The 24,704-nt window shown below is 35.1% G+C and overlaps 1 protein-coding gene across 1 annotated transcript in view; it reads right to left on the bottom strand.

The window, feature by feature from the left end:
- Positions 1-24,704, bottom strand: part of LOC149838652 (exocyst complex component SEC3A-like) — a 154,535-nt gene that overhangs the window by 7,873 nt on the left and 121,958 nt on the right. The window contains exons 9-19 of the mRNA XM_090006726.1: positions 21,212-21,313; positions 20,914-21,051; positions 17,974-18,102; positions 17,786-17,866; positions 17,630-17,704; positions 9,425-9,598; positions 9,174-9,330; positions 9,016-9,080; positions 6,818-6,988; positions 6,632-6,711; positions 3,568-3,649 (exon numbers count right to left, since the gene is read on the bottom strand). Of these exons, the coding sequence (XP_089862852.1) occupies positions 3,568-3,649; positions 6,632-6,711; positions 6,818-6,988; positions 9,016-9,080; positions 9,174-9,330; positions 9,425-9,598; positions 17,630-17,704; positions 17,786-17,866; positions 17,974-18,102; positions 20,914-21,051; positions 21,212-21,313 (1,254 nt within the window). The remainder of the gene's footprint in view (positions 1-3,567; positions 3,650-6,631; positions 6,712-6,817; positions 6,989-9,015; positions 9,081-9,173; positions 9,331-9,424; positions 9,599-17,629; positions 17,705-17,785; positions 17,867-17,973; positions 18,103-20,913; positions 21,052-21,211; positions 21,314-24,704) is intronic.

Raw genomic sequence — 24,704 nt, 5'->3', positions numbered from 1 at the left:
ATCATTGAAGTTGCCCCATTTCTTTGATTCTTGAAGTTCTTTACTTACGGCGGCTACTTTTTTGAGCTTGAGACAATTTGGTCTTATATGTCCCGGTTCTTTACAATAATGACAAGTAATTTTACCCTTGTATCCCCCTTCATACTCTCTCCCATTATGTCTTCTATTGAGTTTTCTTTCAAAGTGAGGTGGTTTATAAGTGTTTACAAAAAATTTGGGTCTTGATATAGCAAAAAACCTTGTCATTAGACTTGTGCATTCCAAATCTTGTTTCTTCTTGACAAATTTGAACAAGAGTCTCACTTATAGGAGTCAAAGTCCTATAAAGCAAAAATGACCTAACTTGCTCAAATTCCGGTCGGAGACCATATAGAAAAGAGAAAAGGTTTTTTCTTTCAACTTGTAATTTTCTTATCTCAATAGCCGAACCTTTCCATTTTAGTTCTAGCATAGCTAATTCATCCCAAATAGGAGATAAGATACAATAAAAGTCTCTTACATTTTTATCTCCTTGTTTGGTATTACGTACCTTGTCTTGAAGATAATATAGCTTAGCTATATCTTTTTGAATGAATGTGCTCTTTAAGAAAATTCATATATCACATGCCTTTTTAAATTTGATGATGTTGGTGGCGATTTTGAACTCTATGGTATTCATGAACCATGAGAGTTTGAGTGTTGTTAGCTTTCTAATCCTCCTACTTGTTTTGGTATTCTTGCAAAGCTTTCTCTTTTTCTTCTTCGGATAGAGCTTTAATGTGATCTCTTTCTCTTCTTGTTAATTTAAGTTGAGGTTCATTAGTGGTTCCACTAACAAACCCCCAAAGCTTTTTACCTTTGATGTCATTTTTCATTGCATCAAATAGTTGCTTTTGTTGAGCTTGTAAGAGATGACGGAGGCGGAATCTCTTTCTCTCGTAATAAAGAAGGCTTGCGTTTGAAGAATAAAGATTGAATACCAGCACCACAAAGAGCGCAATCCCAAGATAACTTTCAACACTTCAAGAGCCCTAAGCTCTGATACCATGTAATAAAACGAGATGTGCACAATTATAATGCCAACGAAGGGCTATACAAGTGCATACTTACAATATGATCACTAAGGATCAATAACAATCTTACAAAAAGGATATAAAATAAAAAATAACACAATGAGAATAAAAGACTTTTTGTATTTCACTATTATGCTTAAAAAGCATATTTACAAAGGGTTACAAGTGCTCTATTTATAGAGCTTAAACATCCCTATAACCAAGTAAGAGAGGAGGCAGTCCAACTAGTCGTTAGACTGCATCTCAACAGTCCTTTACAAGTTTCAAAAAACCAAAAATAAAAATAAAAAAGTCCTAACTAAAATACTATAAGGTCCCTAGTGACTGATATTTACAAAAAGACCATAATGCCCCTGATATATATAGATACAAAGTATTTTAACAAGTTGGTGCAGAATTGAAAGGAGAAAACAATCAACATTGCATTGACCACAATGCCCTCTTTACTTAAGTCACTGAGCAATTACCGCTGAGGTGGCACATAAAAAGACGTGATCTTTTTTTTTCCTGGATAATCAAGCTAGGGAATCAACTCCATGGGATTTGAATACTAGTTATGCTGGTGCAACCTAACAGTCCAGCTATCTCAACTGACCCCTAAAAACTCATGCTTAATTAAATGCCAAAACCACATTATGTTCCAGAAACACCAACTACCATTTCTTTTCCAAAAGAAAGCAGCAGATGGTGGGTTAAAAGATGGGTATTCATGCTCTTAATTTATATAGCTAGAGAGGGATTGTTGGAAGGTGATATCAGCCTATGGATTATAGTGGAAACATGCTCCCATATGGCACATTTGTGATATATTGTATTGTGTTATGTTATTTTAGACCCAACAGTTATGTAACTAATCAGGGATATATATGTATTTTGTCTCATGTTCCCTAATGTATGAATACATCTTATAATGGAATGTCCAGCCTTCTGTTAGTTGAGGAATTTCAGGTTGCTGCACATCTTCCTCTCCTCTCCCCATTCTCTTTTTCTTCTTCCATGTTTTACAAATCACATGAATCCAGTAGTTTGAGAAACCAATACTGAATTCTTGACAGTTAATTTGCAAAACTAAAAAGCAAGTGATTTTTTACCTACAAATTATAGTTACTCTCCAGATTTTTCATTCTTATGCCTTATGAAATGCTAGTCAATTTGTGTTCTTTGTTTTTCCATTATATATCAGGGTCAACCTTTTGTAGTCAAAAGCAGTGATTAGGCACCAGTAAAATGCCTAGTCCAAGGGTTTCCTAGGTGCGGATTTGAGGGGGTTACCAACAGAGCACCTGACCCAACATTTACAACCCTTTGCTAAAATTAACCTCCCATTCATCAATACTGTTTAGTATCTGAATCTGCACTTCACAGCATCGATGAGAAATCCCAACTTCATGCAACAATTCAGCAACTTGGTCCACAGCAAGGACCATGTCAGGCCTACTGACATACAGTGGCACTGCTGCCATCCACTAACATAACATATTCTAGGATCCACATAGAACTCTAATTTTATGCCCAGCCTCTGTCTAATAGGATCCACATAGAACTCTAATTTGTTTTATTATTATGTATAAGATATATTAGGGTTTTATTATTATTATTATTTATAATTACTGTTTGTGATTGTTGAAGTTAATCTCTATCTCTCTTATATTATGTGCGTTCAGTGGGAAATCACCGGTATTAGTTATAAATCTTCATTTGAGATTTTAAAACTGTGTTTCTGCATGTGATTTCTGCAATCCCTGTTTCCACTGTCATAATGATTTTTTCTTTTTACCCAACTTGGTCCACAGCAGGGACCATGTCAGGCCTACTGACATACAGTGGCACTGCTGCCATCCACTAACAAAACATATTCTAGGATCCACATAGAACTCTGTTTTTATGCCCAGCCTCTGTCTAATGGGTAAGTGAAGGAGTTGGTCCACTTATTTTCTCCCTCACTTGTTGGGAAGGCCAAGAATTTACTTTTGTTGAGATGGTTAGTTCTCTTCCATTTAGAACTACGTTGTTCTCATCAGAAGAAAATTATTTCAATTTAGATACAAGATAATTATCAGTCCTTTTCAGCCTCTTATTGACCCCTCTTTTCTTCTGTTCCTTAGGCCATCACAAGAAAAAAAAATGTCTGCTCATAAGTTAAACCTGTATAGACACTCAAGTTGATCTTCAACCTGTGAGAATAACTGAAACTCATCTTTAGTAAACACCATAAACCATAAATAAATTGTAAATCAACTTTTAATAGCTAAGGTCAAGACAAACTATTTTCATACATTTTTTAGCACCATTTCTGTTTTCTTCAAAGAATCTTATCCATAGTTTATAAGTAAGCTTCTCCAACAAGCCTCCGAGGAAAACATAAATAAGACATGATCTACTATAGTCAAGTTGTTTCCATAGTCAAAGTATACAGGAACAGAAGCTATTCTGACATGTTTTCATCAACTTCACTGAAAAGTATACGAGGTGACAAAAATGACTAAAAGAGACATGTAATCCATGCTTCACTCACAAATTTTGCATATGCTGCATCAACCAAGTCCCTGGACTGCCCTTGTATGTACTGCTCCATGCGTGTTGCAAGGGTTGCAAACCTAAACAAATAGATTTCTTGCTCCTTAGGTTTAGCAGGTTATTTTTTAAGAAATGATACTGAAAAATAGCCCAAAGAAACAGGTAAACATTGTGACTATAATTTTAAAGAACCACAACCATCCAAACAATATGTAACAACTCAGATTTCCAGGATAACACAGAAGATAAGCATGAGACATGTAATTGATCATGTACATAGATGCTACTTCAAGCAACAAGAGAAAATCAAAAGTTTTAAATAACACCTGTTCAATAACCAGATCCATTTTTGAAAACAGTGGCTTATGGGGCTTGTATTGGTTTTCAAAAATATCACGATAAGTCATGAGATCTAATAAAAACGGCAATATTTGTGACTATAGTTGAGGCCCTCTGCTCGTATTTATCAGTGCAACTCCAACCACAACTACATGTCTATCTTTTGAATTGGCTTAGCATCATCAAGTAAACTTTGAGGCCTTCCACCTAAACTTCCCAACTCATATCCCCCCTGATCTTTAAACTTGTCCTGGTCATCCCAACCCATCCACTGTTGTTACAACTGGTAAAATTTCCCAATCTTTTAAGGATTTTTCAAGAATATTCAGATTTTCCAAAAGTATTGTGAGAATTGGCCTCCCCAGTAGTTCGCTGAGAGTGAGATTTGTGTCATAGGATAAGATGACTGTTAACACTTAACACCTCTCTCTCTGAATAAAAAACGTGCAAATGACATTGGACACGATCAGATCATGTCTTGAACAGTCATCAAGAATTCGCTGTTGTCAATGGTGTCATATCATGCCAACCAAGAGACACCTTGAATTTGGCATGCCCCTGTGATGTAGACTAATATGAAAGTCCACTCAAGAGAGCCATTGCCCTCCAAAGAAAATGCAAAGACAAAGGCTACTATATTTCAGTTCAAATTTGTTTCCAAGGCTCCTCCTGTAAGCGTTAGACATGATCAGACCATGTTTTGAACAGTCGTAAAGCATTTGGTGTTGAATCATACCAACCACAACAGACCTTGAATATGGCATGTCCCTGTCATGTAAACTAGCATGACAGTCTACTCAAGAGAGCCATTGCCCTCCAAAGAAAGTGCAAAATCAAAGGGTACTGCATTTCGGTTCAACTTTGATCCCAAGGCTCCTGTCATAAGCGTTGGACACATTCAGACCGTGTCTTGAACAGCCATAAATAATTTGTTGTCTTTTGTGTCGCATCATGCCAACCAAGACACCTTGAATATGGCATGTCCCTGTGATGCAGATTAGCATGATAGCAGTGTTGCCACTATCGATGTGAATCGGCCGATCGCTTCGTATTGCATCGGCCCAAAATCAATTATTTTAATATATTTTAAAATGCTTAATATTTTTAGGATATTTTAATAATCCTTTTTAATTACAGTGAAAATGGCTGATTCAGCTTGATTTAATTTGAGTCTGAATTGGCCAAATCTCTGAATTCAGGTATGAAACAGATACTGACAACATTGCATGACAGTCCACTCAAGAGAGCCATTGCTCTCCAAAGAAAATGAAAAAGACAGGTTACGGGACTTCAGTTAAAATTTGTTTCCAAGACTCCCCTTATAGGTGTTCTTAGTTTAACAAAAATGCTTATGAAATTTAAGTTTCCAAGGCTCATGAAGTTATTTCAACATGACAGATTGGCTTCCACTGCCAAATATTGGATCTACAACATTTTCTATCCACATCTTGGCTAAAGAAATAGCAGGTTTTCTCATTATTACCATTGAACATTTTTGTCATATTTTCATAGTAATAGGACGAAAGTTGCATAGTTTATTAGACTCTTTCGGTTCCTGACTGTTCTCTCTATACTGCCACTAAAGAACATGCATTTGCTACGTAGTCAAATCCACCAAATATCAAGTTTCTTAGTTAATGGATTGTAACTATGAACCTATGTCACACGGATACTCCATTTTGCCCTCCGTACCCGAGTCGACACGCGTGTCCCTGTGTTGACACGCATCGACACCTGGAGATGCCATTTTACCCTCCGTGCATACAAGTTTGTATTCAATTTATAATTTATAATTATATTTTCAGTTTATAACTTTATATTTTCAGTATATAATATATATTTTAGATATAGCATATATATTTAGATTATATTCAGTTTATTTTGAATATATATATATATATATATATATATATATATATATATATATATATATATATATATATATATATATATAGATATAGATATTGTTGTGCCCCGGTACCCACATTTTTAGGAATTGCCGTGTCATACCCTCCGTACCCGTACTCATATCCACACCCAGGTGACATAACTATGAACCATACCCTTTAATTTTTATTCAGGTGTAAAGGCCACAAATTTGTAGCGATCCAAGTTTTAGACCTTCCATATTATATCGATGTAACTTAAAATCACCCTCCTTGCCCAGCTCCACTTGTCCCTTCAAAGGTGAACATTTTAGGAACTATAAAACTGCACTCTAATGTATTGCTTTAACCATCTAAACTGTTGTTGTTACAACTTACAACTGATAATCTATCTGATCTATGATAAAATAATGAAACCGATTCAGCATGCCTTTTTCATGTAGTTATTCACTCATAGGCCCTCATGTGCATGAAATACCACAAGCATTGTGTGCATAATGATTTGCAGTATTGAACAAATTCTGCCATGCAATAAACTTGACAACGAAAGGGAAAAAACTGTGTAGGCTATTGAAAATGAGTGTAAACAAAGGTAAAATTTTCATCAAATTCTGAAAAAATTTCAACAGCAGCATCATTAAGTCTCGGAATAACATTCCTGCTACTAAGGTCCAATTGCTATAACCACTTCTGGCAAATTTCTTAAGCATGATAGCAAATTCACCAAGAAGATTGTATGCTTACAATTTTTTTCCTGGTACCTTAAAAAGTTTCAGAAACACCAATTTAAATACGAGAAAGAGGAAACAAGACCTTCAACTTCATTAAAAAAAATACCTTGGGATATAAGGGAGAACACCAGAGGGATGAACATTTTTTTCATTTCGTTCAATTTGATGACAAGCTTCATCCACAAACTGCAATAAACAGGTTACTAGCAACTGATCACAATGACATAAACAGTGGACATAAATAAATTCTTCAACTTTGATATGTATGACTACAGGCAAAGTTGAATGGAACCTTGTTGAACTGCAAGGAAATCTTGGTCTCTAGGTCATCCAGCAAACGACGTACAAAACCTGCTGCATCAGCCTTCTGGCCAGAGAGGTATTTCTCAGTAATCCCATGCATGGATATACAGCGGAGAGGATCAATCTTGTATGCCCAATCCACTACTGCATAAAAGTCTTCCTGGAATCATTTAAGTAGGCAGTCTGAGGATAGTTTCTCCACAACAGTAAGACACATAATAGCACTACCAAATACGTTTTTTGCATACATATAATCCAACAAAGAACAACAGAATTTTCAAACAATGAACATGATGATATGAATCTAAAGAAAACCAGAAAGGAACACCTAATACAACATCATATTTCAGATACAAGCAAACACATTGAGCCTAAGAGCAAAACATCGCTTTCAATCTATGTCACATAGGTACGGGTGCAGATGCGGTACTTTAAAAAAACTTGGGTGCGGGGAGTAATTATATATATATATATATATATATATATATATATATATATATATATATATATATATATATATATATATATATATAACTTTTAACAGTTTTAAGTTAACACTACGTGTGTATTTGTGTGCATTTATGTATTTATATATATAATATAGAAAAAAATGAACTTGATTAGGGTTAACTGAATCTACTTTTGGATAGAAATGGACCTCAGTGTGGTTGACTTCACCTAACACAAAGGAAGCTGTGTCCAAGTGTCGCACCCGTGCGACGTAGGTGCGGTGCCCTGTTAGAAGAGCCCGTATGACATAGCTTTCAATTCATGCATATATATGAACCAATAAAGAATTAAACAAAAAACATGATGATATAAACATACTCTATCTGAAGAAAACCAGAACGGAGCAATTAGTCAAGCAATATAACAAGGTATGCCAGACATAAGCAAACATATTGAGACCTAAGATCACAAGAACATTTTATTTGCTGAAAGGGTCAGAATACACATGCATCTGCAGTAACACTAAATACAGTTTTACATAAACAGAAACATGACCACGAGAACTTCATTCAAGGATTAAGGAGTACAAGCTCATAGCAGGGTGCAAGCCTCACGCCACAAGCTACAAGCAAGGCAAGAGGAATGGTTAGGTTAGTGCTACAGTAGAGAAGAGTGGCTCTCCTAAGCCTTAAGATAGGGGTGAGCAATGGGCTGGTGTGGCCTGTATCATGGATGAGTCCCACCAACCCCTCACGAGTGCAGCCTGGTCAAGCCCAGACAGTTGACAGGAGGGAACAGCCTAAGCCCAGTTCAGGCTAGGTCAGTTTGGATCTACATATCTGGGTGGGGCTTGACCAACTCACTGACAGGCCATGGGCTGGCCCAGCCTGACTGTCCTTTTAATGGGCTACTAGGCTAATACCCCTCTACTTGAGAGTTGTGCATCATAAGGGATATAGCTTGCTCCATAGTGTGAGGCTTAAGCCTCAACCTGACAGGGTGATAGCCTCATTTTTTAATTTTTCTATCTAAAAATTTTCCTTCAAGCCCTTTTATAAAAACACATGCACGGGCATGAACACATGCAAGACACATTACATATACACATATCAATCACAGATATAGGACATATTTCATATTGCAAGAACTTCAAAGATATCACCGTTTTGGAGCAAGATTGGGAATATCACAAAAATATTGCAATAAAAGCATGATATTTCTGTAAGAATGGTTATCCTTATTTTTTGAGGTACCAATCCCTGTAAGGAAAAAATGAGATAATAGTAATACAATCTATGAACATATACATGGAAGTGACAAAGATAGATTTGACCTTTGTACACTACCACAGAGCTCCCAAACTCTAGGCTTTTCAACACTACTCTCATTCTTCAAGTATCGAATGCCCATATTTTCCAAGTATAATTTTTGGTTCTAAATTCTAATTGGCATGTGTCTGGCATTATAAGAAGCATAAGCAACCTCTTAACTAATCATCCTTATATTCAGAACAAGATTCCACATCCAAGGTTTTTTGACCTGTACAGTAAGTTTGTGTCTGCCAATATGAGCTCTATACCAGCCAGAAAACTTAGAGACTAACTCTTCCTCAGTAAGCAGCTTCCTGTTACCAATCTTTCTAATCCATTTATGATGGTCTTGAGAACCAGAAAACAGTTGCTGAAGACAATCATGACTCAAAATTTAAAACTAGATAATTACTAGAACAAAAAGTACCTGTATACCATCAAGCAAATCTTTGAGAGCTTCATTCAATGTTTCCAACTCAGCAGCATCTTTGCCTGCAAAATAGGCAATTAACAAAAACCATACAATTAACTACTTTTTCAAAGATAACTATGTAAAGCATTCAAAGAAAAAACATGGAAAATTACCAGGCTTGACATCATTCCCATCAGGGTCCATGGGACTTAGATCTTCATCATTAAGGTCATCATTGTAAGAACCAACCTTGTCAACAGTAGTAGATAGAGCTCCCTGTGGAACAAGGGCTAAGACCTCAAAGCACATAAAATGTGCAAAGAAGGAACTCTGTAACATAACAAAGAAGATTAGTCTTGCAGTGCATCTAAGAAAATTCTTAATGGTATATTTCTAGATGAATAATTGTAAATGATAAGTTCACCTCATCAACAAGTAGAGGAACAAAAATAGTAAGCATTTTTGAATATGCTTCAGAGACTGAAGAAGTATCTGCACTAGCTGCCACTTGACTGGAACCTACAGAAGCTTCAAGCCAGAGAGTAGGATTTCTTGATGCTTTGGTACTTGCACGAAGTTCACTTGCAAACTCACGAGCCTGAAAGACTACAAATCACCTCAGTAAAGTTTATCTTACTACATATAGAAATTCTATATTTCAGAAAATAATGCAAAGGAAAGACCTCATAACAATAGGGCGAATGACAACTATTCAGTACCTTTAAAGATTGAATTAGAGATAGTATAAATACGAATGCTAATATAAAAAGAATTGCTTGTACACAAACATTCGGTTAAAAGATGTCCACGAAGGTTGCTATGTTCCTTCTCTTTATAAATCTTGGAAATCTCAACCACCCCCAAGGTTACATATTTCTTCAGTGAACAATCCCCACAATATGTAAATGATAAAGCAAAAAACCAAACTACGAAACATGAAGAAAGAAGAGCCATCCAGAAGAGACTTCCCAGATCCAGGTACCTACTGACAGCTACTACAATGAAAGTATCATGCTATTCATCTAAGATGAATAGAAAGTTTTAATATGTATAACAAAATTCAAGAAATATGCTAGAGACCAGATATGGCCCATGTAAATAGGTTTGCAAGAAAGGTTGATTGCAATACTTTTGATGATTATTCACATTATCAACCCCTTTGTCCAACTGGGAGTTCTGAACAAAATGGTAAAGGAAATAGCAGCATCTAAAAGTTTGTATAATGGGAGTACAATATTATTCCAACGATATGGGCTCAAGTAAAATATTCACAGTTAGAAGTTAAGGCTGCTATCAAAGAATCAGGGGAACATCAACCTAGCTGAGATGAGTTTGATGTGGTACATTCGAGTAAAAAATGAGATGATAACAATGACTACCATCAGTTAGCTTTCTATTAAAGGATTACGGAAGTCTCAACCAAGGTGAAGAGAAGTTCAAATGCTAAATGCAAATTGAAAATTAACATGAACATGTTTTGGCTAATCAGCTTTAAGCAATGGTAATTATCATACCGGAACCCGTATGTAAGGGCTGGCAATATGGGTGTATCATACCGTATCATAAGATACAAAAAAAAAACTATTTTAAAAAATTAAAAATAAAAATAATTAGAAAACTTTCCAAAAAAAATTAGAAAAACATAGAATGAAATTAAAAAAAGAAATCAAATTTAAGTATTATGAACAATTAAACATACACATGTACTACTATAACATATCAAACGATATTGTAACAAACTAACAAAACAAAAGGTTTACTATTAAAGAGTCACATTAGATAACAAACAAAAGCAAAAAGTTTTAAGTAAACAGACTATAACAATCACATAAATCCAAAATTAAATAAATTTTAAAATAACTATAAAAATTAAAAATATGATCACAAAGAGATAATGTGTGCTCTTCCATAATAATACTTTTCTTCTTTCTTGTCTTCACTAATCACAATAAATTAAGAAAAAAATTCAAGTTTTTTTTTGTTCTCATAGCTTATGAAATAAGTTAATAGGACTCTACTAAACCCTTATGTAACCAATTGTCACTAAAAGTGAAAAGATCCAAATTAATTACCTAAAAATTTTCAACAAAGAATGTGAAAAAATAGCTATATCTTACGATAAGGTATGTATCATATGATACAATGTGATATGGTCCGATACGGACTGATACGGTCTGATACACTGCATTTTCTGATTCAAGGGAGTATATCATATTGCATGGGATAGCAATACTACGCTACACCATATCATACCGTACAATATGAAATGATATTTACAACGCTGACTTTAAGAAAGCATTGGATGGTGCATTATATTTAGAAGATAATTTGTTCAACAAAAAAGAAAAGGATCATTATAGAAATTCCAATCATGTTGAAGTTTCTCATCTTTCTTTTAATTTTCTTGAAGATCCACCCATGTTAGATTGCTTGAAAAGGAAGTTATAGCATGGAGCACCATGTCACATAGGTGTGGGTGCCGATGCCAGTGCAGGTGCCATGGATGCGACATGGCAATTCCAAAAAAAATATGTGCTGGGATGCAAGTAGGATATATATATATATATATATATATATATATATATATATATATATATATATATATATATATATACAAAATTACTCACAGTTAGGGTTGGCAGAGTCCAGTTTCGAACAAAAATGGACCCAGGTGATTGACCATACCTTATATTGTAGAACCCGTGTGCAAGTGTCACACCTGTATTGGCACATGTTTGATGCCCTTTTAGGGGTGTCCATGTTACAAGGATGGGCAATCAAATGATATTGACAAATGCATGCCTCTAGATTAGAGGATATTATCATTAAATTGATCTCCAATTTGTTTGTACATTACTGAATAGATAATGGTTCCAACTTCCAACCCCCGTCTGTCATGAAATACTAATGAGAAAAGATAATGTCACTAAGTGACTAAGAGATGCACAAGCATACAAGCAATTGGCCACTAATGGGCAAAAATACAATAAGCAACAAAGTGGCAACGGACAAACACAAAAATGAGAGAAAAAGAGCTACAAAATATGAAAACTTTTATTAAGAAAAGCTTAAACAAGCTTAAGAATTACATGGGGGCAAAGCCCCTTATTTATACACAAAAGGGACCCAAGGAGGGGCTCCCATAGAGTCGTCGGAGCCCCTCATGATCGTTGGAGGGGCCCAATGTTGCTATGGTAGACTCCTCCTATTAGGATAAAAGGAAAAATAAATAAAAAAAGGAAAGAAGAAGAAGAAAAGCATATCCCTAATGGATATGTGTGTTATATGTGAAAAGACTATTTTACCCCTAGTGGGTATTACAATATATATATATATATATATATATATATATATATATATATATATATATATATATATATATATATATATATATATATATATATATATATTTAACACCCCCCTCAAACACACGGTGAGATCACCGAGAGTTTGTTGAGGAGAAAGTAGAAACGAAGCGATGTTAATGCTTTGGTGAAGAAGTCCGCTAGCTGATACTATGAAGTGACATAGGATAGTTGAATGATACCCCGTAAGAATTCATTGCGAACATAGTGACAATCTTCCTCCATATGCTTTGTTCGTTCATGGAAGGTATGGTTACTAGCAATGTAAATAACACTCTTGTTGTCGCAACACAACTTCGAAGGAGTAGAGAAAGAAACACTCATATCTTTGAGCAAACTTCTCAGCCAGACAAGTTTAGGAGTAGTGATGGTCATCACTCAGTAGGCATCCTCTGTGGAAGAAAGGGACATTTTCTGTTGTTTCGTACATCTCCAAGAGATTAATGATTCTCCAAGAAAAACACAGTAACCTATTGTAGAAATATGATTATTAGAGTTACCCCCCAATCATAATCAATATAAGCAATTAAATTAGGAGATGAAAAAGAAGATAAGAATAACCTTTTTGTTATGGTTTCCTTTAAATATTTGATAATTCTCATGACAGTCGCCATGTAAATCGAAGTAGGAGTAGTTTGGAATTGGCTTACACTGTGAACAACATGAGTAATATCTAGCCTGGTAATAGACATATATGTGAGTGATCCAATCAACTGATGATAAGGAGTGAGATCTTCTAAAGGAGTTTCATCATTGGCTCTCATCTTGGCGTTGATTACTTTGAGAGTTTCCACTTTCTTTTCGTCAGTTAATCCAGACCGAGCAATAATGTCTGATGCAAGCTTCATCTGAGATAGAACATACCCCCGAGGGCAATATGCAATTTTGATCCCTAAAAAATACCTTAAAAAGCCAAGGTCAGACATATCAAAATTATTTTTTAGAATATTTTTAATAAATTCAATTCTCTTTTTATCATTGTAAAACCATTAGCAAAAACAACTTTACTAAAAAGATCAAGGGCTTTGGTAAGTTTGAGAATTTTTCCTTTACCATTCTTAAGACCCGGCGGAGGATCCATAAATACTTCTTCACAAAGATTCTCATTTAAAAATGCATTTTTAACATCGAGTTGATAAATAGGCCATTATTTAATAGATGCTAAAGCTATCAAGGTTCTTACACAAGTCATCTTAGCAACTGAGGCAAAGGTTTCCTTATAATCGATTCTATATTCTTAAGTGTATCCTTTAGATACTAACCTAGCTTTGTATCTTTCTATTGTCTCATCGCTCTTGATTTTGACCTTATAAACTCATCTACATCCAATAGCTTTTTTGTTTAATGGTTGATTTACGATGGTCCAAGTATTGGCTTTGTTAAGGGCTTCTAGTTCAAGTCTTATAGCATCAACCCAATGTGGATATTGCTTAGCCTCTTTAAAATTGGAAAGCTCATGATAGGAATGTATCATCATTAAACAAGTTCTATAATTTGGAGAAAAGGAATCATATGACACAAATTTTTGTGGAGGTCTACTACTCCTAGAAGATCACCTAGGTTGGGTTTCTTCAACTTAATCTTCTAAGGAGGTGTTTTGAGAGTATATATCGAAAGCACTTTGAGGTTCATTGCCCTCACGCCGAGTATACACATGTATATCATTAGAATTCTCATTGTGAGAATCAACAATTTGATGTGATAAATCAACATTTTGATGAGAATTGTCATCACAAGTATGATCACAAATTAAATCACTTTTAGACTCATTTCTAGGTAATAAGTCAAATAGAAAAAAGTAGTCAATCTCTTCTTTAGATTTTTGAATTTCAAAACCATTTTGTTCTTCAAGAAAGGTCACATTTCTTGATATATAAAGTTTGTTGTTTTTTATATCATAATATTTATAACCTTTTCTATTTTCACCATAGCTAATACAAGCACGCTCAAGAGTTTTTGGTGATAGTTTATCTTGTCTTTCAAAAAGAACAAAACACTTACAACCAAAAACTCTCAATCTTTTAAAATCTGAAGATATTTTGAACAAATTTTCAAAAGGAGAGACATTTTTAAAGAAGGCATTCGATTTATGAGATAAGTGGCTTCGGCCCAAAAGTTCTTTGAAACATTTTTAGAAACAAGAAGTCCTTGTTGTTTCAATGAGATGCCTATGTTTCCTCTCGGTAAGACCATTTTGTTGAGGAGTTTTTGGACAAGATCTTTGATGTATAATGCCTTTTAGTTTAAGATAATTTAAAAATTTTTTTGACATGTATTCTTCTCCGAAATCAGATCTAAAAATGACTATGTTGTTTTGAAATTGATTTTGAATGTGAACATGAAATTCTTTAAAATTGAAAAATACATCGTAATTGTTTTTGATAAAATAAACCCATGTGTATCTAGTAAAATCATCAATAAAGACAATATAATAGGAATAACCTCCTTTAGACATAACAGGTGCCGGTCCCCATACATCTGAATGCACTAGTTCAAATGTTTTTTTAAAATAAAATTGCTATGTGGATACGAAAGCGAATGCATTTTCTCAAGAATATAATCATTGCAAGTAAATATTTTTTCGTTACAAAATTTTTTCAAAACTGAAAAAAGATACAACCTAGAAATACTAGGGTGATCAAGCCTTTTATGCCAAGTCTCAAGATCTTTAGATTGAACATGATTACAAAAAGATTTGGATGGCAAAGACAAAAAATCCATGTAATATAGGTCTCCTTTTCTATGGCCTTGCCCAATCCGCTTCTCGGACCGGAGATCCTGCACATAGCAATTGGTTGGTGAAAAATAGACACTACATCTAAAATCGGTGATTTGAGAGACCGAAAAAATATTTAAATTAAGTTTTGGAATGATTCTAATTTTTGGAACATGAAATTCTTTGTTTTGGCCATAAACTTTTTCAAGGTTTCTCATTCCTTCAACATCTAATGATGTTCCATCGACCGTGAAAACGAAGGATTTAAAAGAATTGAGACTTGGTTTTGACAAAAGAGATGCATTCAGAGTCATGTGGAAAGAGGCACCCAAAGCAAGAATCCAAGAAGACATACTGGAAATTGATGAGATTGCGGCACCGAAGGTGGAAGGTGCGGAAAAGTTGATCCTTATGAATTGTTGGAAAGTTTTGGTAAATTGTGCAATGGAGTCCTTTATATCTCTATCTCTTTTTTATTCTTCACTTGAATTGCTTGGACACTCTCCAACGGAAGCCACCTTTCTTTTGAGTTTAGGACAATCCGGTCGAAGATGACCCAATTCATTACAATGGTGACAAATAATTTTTCTTCCTCCACCATTGTTATTTTTCCAAAAATGAGAAGGTTTGTATGTCATATTATTTTCCGGTCTAGATACCGCATAGACCTCATCGATATCTTTCTTGAGAGCCAAGCATGTTTCTTCTTAGCATAAATCGGCTAAAATTTCATTAAGAGGGGTAGAAGCCCTATGAAGAAGGAACCCTCTTAGTTGTTCAAATTCGGGACGAAGCCCATGAATAAATTGAAAGAACCTCTCTCTCTCCATTTGCTCTTGCCTCATAGCAATAGCACTTTCTTCTCATTGTAGTTCGAGAAGAGCAAGTTCATCCCATAATGGTAATAGAGCATTATAGTAGTCTCTAATGCTCATATCCCCTTACTTGGTTCATCTTATTTTTTCTTGCAAAAAGAAATGTCTAGCAAGGTCTTTTTTAATGTACATACCTTTCATAGAGAACCAAGCTTCATTTGCTTTCTTAAATTCGGCAAGATTGGTGCATATTTTGAGCTTCACATTATTCATGAACCATGCCAATATTTTGGCATGCTCACTTTCCCAATCTTCAACTTTAGATTAGTACTCTTGAATAGCTTTAGCCTTCTCTTCTTCATTCAAAGCCTTTTCTTCATTTTCCTCATTTTTTGTAAGCTTCAATTGTAGTTCCGGAATGGTTCCATATCAGAGTTACCGGAAGCGCCTAAGTAAAAGGGAAAGCGCGCTTCGGAAGCACGAAACGTCGCTCTTCCGAAGCGTGCAGGGAAGCACCACTTTTAAATGGGAAACACGCTTCCCTTTAATGGAAAGCGCGCTTCCCATCACGCTTCCCCCTCGCTTCCCCTTGCTTCCCCCATTTTTTTTCATTTTTTTTTTGTATTTTTAATTTTTTTTCGCTTCCGGTTCACTTCCTAGGTCGCTTCCGAGACGATTTCCGAATCGCTCCTAAGTGGTCCCACACTTCCCGCTTCCTAAAATTTTGAAAGTGCCTCGCTTCCCACTTCCCGTATCGCTTCCCGCTCCCGCTTCCTCAACTGGCAACCATGTTCCATATACATATCCCCAAAGTCTTTTTACCTTTGAGGTTGTTTTTTATAGCGGTCGCCCACATTCTATAATTTGTTCCATTCAATTTGAATGAAAGATCGATCTTTTTGTTGTCAGCCATCTTGGAGGAATTTGGTGAAGAACAAAAGAATGACACTTAAAAATTTACTCAAACGTAAGTAAGAGTATTCCAATGATGCTTTCACAACCAAGGCCCTGATACCATGTCATGAAACACTAATGAGAAAAGATAATGTCACTAAGTGACTAAGAGATGCATAAGCATACAAGCAATGAGCCACTAATGAGCAAAAATACAATAAGCCACAAAGTGGCAATGCACAAACACAAAAACGAGAGAAAGAGAGCTACAAAATATGAGAACTTTTATTAAGAAAAGCTTAAACAAGCTTAAGAAGGGCAAAGCCCCTTATTCATACACAAAAAGGACCCAAGGAGGGGCTCCCATAGAGTCTTTGAAGCCCTTCCAACTGTCATATTTAGGACAGTTGGAGGTGTCCAACGTCTCTATGGTGGACCCCTCCCTCCTATTAGGATAAAAGGAAAAAGTAAATAAAAAAAGGAAAAATAAAAAGAAGAAAAGCATATCCCTAATGAATATACATGTCACATGAGAAAAGACTATTTTACCCGTAGTGGGTATTACAATATCTATATATATATATATATATATCTATCTATATATATATATATATATGTAATAACAATATATTTTAACACAGTCATGATTTAAAAGGACAAAGATAATTTTCTTGAAACCAACATGTATCCATCACTAAATGAAACTAGCAAGAATAATACAGTTGGCCAAGCAAAATAGTAATTAAATAAACTAAATAAGAACATTATTAGAGTGACATGCTCATGTTATGAAATATGAAGAGAAGAGAAAATGACAACATTAAGAAAGAACTCCTAACCTCTCTACGAAACAGCAAGTTAAGTGAACGACAATATTCTTTCCTCAGAGGACCCAAGCAACTCTTATCAAGACTCTGAAAAAAATATATATAGTTAACACCTTGCAAATACAAAAGATTGTACCATATGCATGCCATTTTACAAAAAAGTGTAACCTTCAGGTGCTGCAGAAGTCGTGCATATGTCCTGCATTTGTATCGCAAATCAGCATGGTCAGGCCTCTTCAACTGCCCTCGCTGCAACCATTCAAATGGACAACCTACAGTTAAACTCGATAACCTGTAATAGTTTCTATAAAATACACTAAGTTTTCTATAACAAAAAAAAACTCAAAGAGAACTACCTGAGAGAAATAACTCTTGTCACTGATCATAAAATCCACTAAACTAGTAAAGTAATTTCTCAAGAATTCAGAAGCTTGTTTAACAAATGTTGCCTTCAACTTTTCAAGTTCTAAACGCTTCTCCTTAACCTGTAAAACACACGAAGTTCCAAGGAACACAAATGCTAATTAATTTAGAAAGAAATGTAAGATAATAAAAAAATAGTTTAAGAAAAGTTCTAGGCTTCTCAGTAAACTGAAAACCATTTGATAATTCATTGACAAACCTTTAGCAATTTTTTGTATACCCTTTTATCTAAATTGTTTGATGAGTGGTGGGCCAAGAGACCAGCTAATGCCACTTGTGAACTGTACTACAAAGTATTTCAGGAGAAAATTGATACTACAAAGTATTTCAGGAGAAAATTGAATTCATATTATGAAAAGAATTTGAAACTCTTTTTATCTGAATAAATAAATTTATATACAAACATATGCACAAAGATGTGCACGCAAGCACAGAAACTTCTGGCTTGAAAGGAAAATGTCTGTTGATGCCCATTATATTACCATGAATAAAGGTCAAGATTTAAAAGATGCCAATTAATGATAAGCTTAAATGTAGAAGAATGACCCAGAATGATTTTCTTTTTTGGTTCATATCACCGACCCCAATTGTTTTGGGATGAAGGCGTAGTTGTTACAAAAATAATAAAAACCTAAAGACAAGAGCGAATATATATAGGGCCACTAGAATATGAGAATTAGAGTATGAACTAAGCATTTTTTATGATTTTTTTTGGAAAATCCAACCCCGCAAATGCGTTCAACATGGAACATTTTCTAGGAATCGACTGTCGGATCATTTTTTTTTACCAAAAAAAACATGATTTTTTGATACTTGAATATTTAGAAGCCTTAAAAAGTCATGCTTATACATCACAATCGGATGATCAAGAGCTAGTCCCTTTAAAAATGAGCATGTTGATTGCATCTATATGGTCAGATTTAAGGAAAAAACAAAAAAAAAACATGAAAATCTGGGTTCACACACCAGTTCTCATATTCTAGCAGCACTCTCTCTCTCTCTCTCTCTCTCTCTCTCTCTATATATATATATATATATATATATATATATATATATATATATATATATATATATATATATGTCACATGGGTGCGGGTGCGGGTGCGGCGCGATTTTAAAATTTTTGGACACGGGGACTCGGCTATATATATATATATATATATATATATATATATATATATATATATATATATATATATATATATATATATTTAAAAAAAAAATGCAAAGACACAGCACAGTCACAGTTTGTGACTGTGCAGCGCCCCCCCCCTCCCCCCAAGATTTTTTTTTTTAAATTCTGTAGCCCAGAAAATTAAAAAAAAAAATCCAAAAAATGGACCAAAATGACCCTGGGTGCATTGACCGCACCCAAGGTCGGGTTGACCGAGTCCGAGCCGCACCCGTGTCGTTGCGTGTCGATGCGGGTGCGTCGACCTTGGAGCCGAGTCTGTGTGACATATATATATATATATATATATATATATATATATATATATATATATATATATATACGTCTTGCATGCTTTTACTGCAATACCAGAACTCCACGTATTACTTGACATAAGTCAAATAGATAGTTTCTTTCTGGCTGTAAGGTTTTTCACCTAGCTATGTCACATGGATACCGATATGGATGCGGGGAGCGGGACACAATGCGGATGCTCTTGGTACGATTCGATAATTTTCAATCATTAACACAAGGGACATAGCTGTACACAAACATAGATGCATGTGTGTATGTATAAACAACAATTCTAAATGGCTATAATTAAGAACATCAAATAATTAAAGAAAATTGAAATTGAAATGCAATGTAATTGATGACAATTTTTAAAAGAAAAAGAATTTAAGTGAATATGAAATAACTAAATACAATAATAAAAGAAAATAGATAAAGTTAATGACACAATGTTGATTGTGCGAAACTGGTTTGACTGTGCCCATGAAGCATTGCGTCGTGTCCATGAAGTGTTCAAATGTTTTATCATGTCAATATGGGATAGGCATGATAGTTGAAGTGTTTGTGTGACATTTCACAGCTTTATATATATATATATAGATAGATAGATAGATAGATAGATAGATAGATAGATAGAGAGAGAGAGAGAGAGAGAGAGAGAGAGAGGTGTCTATTTATGTATGTACATATGCATTTATTCCAAAATACAAACATAATAAATCAAAAAATGTAATCAAATATATTTTTCAATCAACATGAACAAATGAGAATCGAGGAAGAACCAAAAGGAAAACTAGTCTTTGCCAAAAGTAACCACAGAGCCGTACCTGTGTTTTATGAGGCCTGAAGAGGAGAAAAAAAATGGGCCCCCTATTAATAGTAGGAGTTCGGGGGCAGCGCCTCAGAATTTTTTTTTAAAGAATCAAAATAACAATAAAATGGGCCCCTAAAATTTTTATGGGGAGCTCGGGCCTTAAAAATGGGCCCCTAAATTTTTTTTTGGGCCCAGGGCCCCTGAGGCCCAAGCCTCATTGGCCTCTTTACAGGTCCGGCTCTAAGTAACCATACCTCCACCAAGTTCTCTTGAAGGCCAATTGCTTTCACTTAAGTATGCAAATGATATAGACATTCAATTTGTACACAATGATCTAGTATAACATGAAAAAAAATGAATCTTTTCTTGAAAGTGTGATATTCTAGAAAATAATTGAATTTCACAACAAATTAAGCAAAATTTAGAGTAGCAATTACATGTCCCCATGACAGTAATATTGGCAAATTACCTTCAGTGCTTCGGTATGCATCATTATCCAATTTTCCAAATCACAAAAAGGGAATAAATAACATAGAATTATAATTGGAACAAGTTCTAACTAACTTAGTAAGGCAATAAGTAAAGGAATAAACCTACAGCTCGCATATTGGCATAGCAAGGATCCAGACTTGGCAATTCTAAAGCGCGCAAGGCACTAGTTAACCATTCACATGCCTCCACATTTTGAAGCATGCGTGCCTCATCAAATGAACTTCCAGTTAGAGACACAGCAAACTGAAACATAATAAATGTATCAGGCACTTGAGATAGAGGGGAAGAAACATTCCTAGTTATAAGAAACATCATAAAAATGACAAGTGCTACAAATAGATAAAAGAAAAACAAATAAATGCACAATATTCTTGGTGCAAAATGTGCTTAATTGAGTACATACCTCAGAAGGAACACACAAACGTTCAAGAAGTTTATCAAGCTCTTCAATGAGTTCCTTATTGTTTAGAGATTGCATCTCTAATTTATTATTCCTGGATTCTATCTGAGAATCATAATACATCCCATGAGCATGATTCAAAATGCATATCCCAAATATATATAAAACTTCAAGGCATGATTTTGGCACCTTACGCAGCCTTTAACCATTAACACATGCTTAATCATCACATCCTAATGCCCACAAGTTAGTAATACAGCAGTGCAAGCTTAACTCATAGTCATTGTAACTAAAAGTGAAACCGAAAAGGAACAACTAAAACAGTAAGAAACCCAGCCCTCTTCATGTTTAAGGATTTTGATTAATACAGTTCCTCAATATGACAATAATGTGGATACCTTTTAACAAACATGATATAGGTCCAAGAACCTAAGAATGGGTTTCCCGCCTAAATTTAGAAAATTTATATTGTGTCCCCTACTTTTGACCAAAAAAAATTTGCCAAACTTCCTGTCAGTCATGAGTTATTCCTGATTCCTGCCAATGTAATAAGATATTCAAGTCCCTAATCATAATCAGTATGATACATTAAGTTCAATGCTTCTAACTGGTTTAACATGTAATAGCAGCAACTGTCACTAAAATGTACAACAACAACAACAACAACAACAACAACAACTACGCCTTCATCTCAAAACAATTGGGGTCAGCGATATGAACCAAAAAAGAAATTCATTTTGGGTCTTCCACATGAATCCTTTTCCTCCAATCATTTCTATCCAACGCCATGTCCTTGGTGAGGTTCAAAGCATTCATATCCTTTCCTATCATCTCCATCCAAGTCTTCCTAGGCCTACCCCGACCTCTTTTAACTAATATATTTTCCCATTTCTCTAACCTTCTAACTGGAGCATCATTAGGCCTTCGCCGAATATGTCCAAACCACCGTAAACGATTCTCTCGCATCTTATTTTCAATGGGTGCAACACCTACCTTCTTACGTATCTCTTCGTTCCGAATCTTATCTTTTATTGTATTTCCACACATCCATCTAAGCATCCGCATCTCAGCTACACTCATTTTTTGAATATGATGTCTCTTGGCAGCCCAACATTCTGTACCATATAGTAAAGCGGGTCTAATAGTCGTCCTATAAAACTTTCCCTTCAACCGCAATGGCATTCTACGATCGCACAGCACTCCAGTAGCACTTTTCCATTTCATCCACCCAACCTTTATCCTATGATTTACATCTCCATCAATTTCTCCATACTTTTGAATGATGGATCCCAAATATTTGAAATAATCATTCACCGGTATATCTTGCTCACCAAGCTTCACTACACTCCCATCACTACTTCGTTGCTTACTAAACCGACATTCCATATATTCAGTCTTACTCTTACTCAACTTAAAACCTCTAGCTTCCAATGTCTGTCTCCATAATTCTAACTTAGCATTAACCCCAGCTCTAGACTCATCAATCAAAACAATATCATCAGCAAACAACATACACCACGGTACATTTTCTTGAATTGATCTCGTAAGCTCATCCATCACTATCGCAAATAGGAAAGGGCTTAAAGCAGATCCTTGATGTAACCCAACCGTTATCGGAAAATTGGTTGTCACCCCTCCACAAGTGCGGACATTGGTTACTACTCCTTCATACATATCTTTAATTATACTAATGTACTTGAGAGAAACACCTTTCTTCATCATTGTCCACCAGAGAACGTCCCTAGGTACTCTATCGTATGCCTTCTCTAAATCAATAAAAACCATATGCAAATCTTTGTTCCTCTCTCTATATCTTTCAATAAGTTGTCTAAGAAGATGTATAGCTTCCATAGTTGATCTTCCAGGCATAAAACCAAATTGATTCTCCGATATCATGACAACCTTCCTCAACCTAGACTCAATCACCCTCTCCCAAAGTTTCATAGTATGACTCATGAGTTTTATACCACGATAGTTTGTGCAATCTTGTATATCACCCTTATTCTTATATAAAGGCACCAAAGTACTCTTCCTCCACTCATTAGGCATCTTATTTGTTCGCCAAATCAAGTTAAAAAGATTTGTCAACCATTCTAAACCTTTCTCTCCCAAGCATTTCCAAGCCTCGATAGGTATACCATCTGGGCCAACTGTCACTAAAATGTAATAACAGCAAATGCTGCTATACTTTTGAAAGAAAAACTAAAACCGATAAAGGACAATTTGTTAGCCAATAAATCACAGGTCAGCAGAAAACTGGAATGTCATTGCATCCGGAAAAAAAAGTGAACAGGGTTGTGTGAACACCCCAAATTTTCCAAAAAATTCCCTTTTTGCCCCTGACCTCCCTATTCTAAATAATCGGGTCAATTTTTAACCAAATTTCCATTCATTTCTCAGATTCACTGAAATCCATGCTCAATGTCCGTATCTTACCCAATTCTGAATCCGAATCTCTTATTCTTCAAAAAAAAAAAAGTCAAAAAAATCAAATTCCTTATATTTTCTCAGAGGTTTTTCTCAATTCCAGGTCCAATCTCAATTTAAAAATCTGAAATCTAATGTTTTGTCAAAATTTCTGGACCCAGATCCATTTCTGAAAAACAATTCCCAAATTTAACCCAGTATTTCTCAAAAACCTCATTTTCAGAAAATCTTTAAATTTCTAAAACAAATATTTACAAGAAAATTTCAAAAGCCTTATTTGGGTCCCGTTTCCCTAAAAATCCCTTGCATTTTTAGAACTCCGCTCAGAAACATAAAAGAAAGCATTTTTAGAGGAAAATAGCCTTTTGAAAAACATTAAAACATGAAATCCTCTTTTGAAAATTTCATAAAAAACATCGGACCTCCATTGAAAATAAAGCCTAACGGCTTTCCGTTACAAAGAAAATCGCAGAGGCCGCTCCCTCCTTCTCGATCCTTCCATCTCTTCTATAAGAAGAGGCATCCAGGCCTCTTCTCAGGCATCGCCTTTCACCCCTCCACAACTTCTTCTTCTCAATTTCTTTTCTCCTCTTCCCTTCACGCATCCCTTCTTTCTTCTTCCCCTGATCTCATCCCCTCCTTCACCTGTTCCTCTGATTTTCTTTCTGGGTTCTCTCCGATCGAAGGAAGGAAATTAAACTTCTGGAAGCAATTACAGGTAAGTAGTCATCCTCCTACCCCTTTCGATTTTCTGTGAATCTTTTGTTTTCCCTGCTTTTTTTTTTCTTTTTTTTCTCGTTTGATCGTTTTCTTAGCTTTGATTTTATTTCTTGTTTCCTTTCTTTTATCCAAAGGCACAACTGTGGGATCGACCTGCATATAGCAGAGTCGACCCACCTAATGCTATATCAACAGGAATGCCCGATTCCGATAATCGTTTTACCTTTTAGAAATTTACTTTGATGTTTCTTTTGTTTTGTTTCATTTGCTCCCTCTTCTTCCTTCGCAGTTCTGTAAAATTTGCCATAGTTTATTCATCTTATTTTTTTATTGTTGAAGGAAGGGTGAG

Source organism: Nuphar pumila, chromosome 5, assembly GCF_984573655.1.
Source record: "Nuphar pumila chromosome 5, dmNupPumi1.hap1.1, whole genome shotgun sequence".
In the NCBI taxonomy this organism is placed as follows: Eukaryota; Viridiplantae; Streptophyta; class Magnoliopsida; order Nymphaeales; family Nymphaeaceae; genus Nuphar; species Nuphar pumila.
This window is presented reverse-complemented; position numbering and strand designations above follow the sequence as displayed.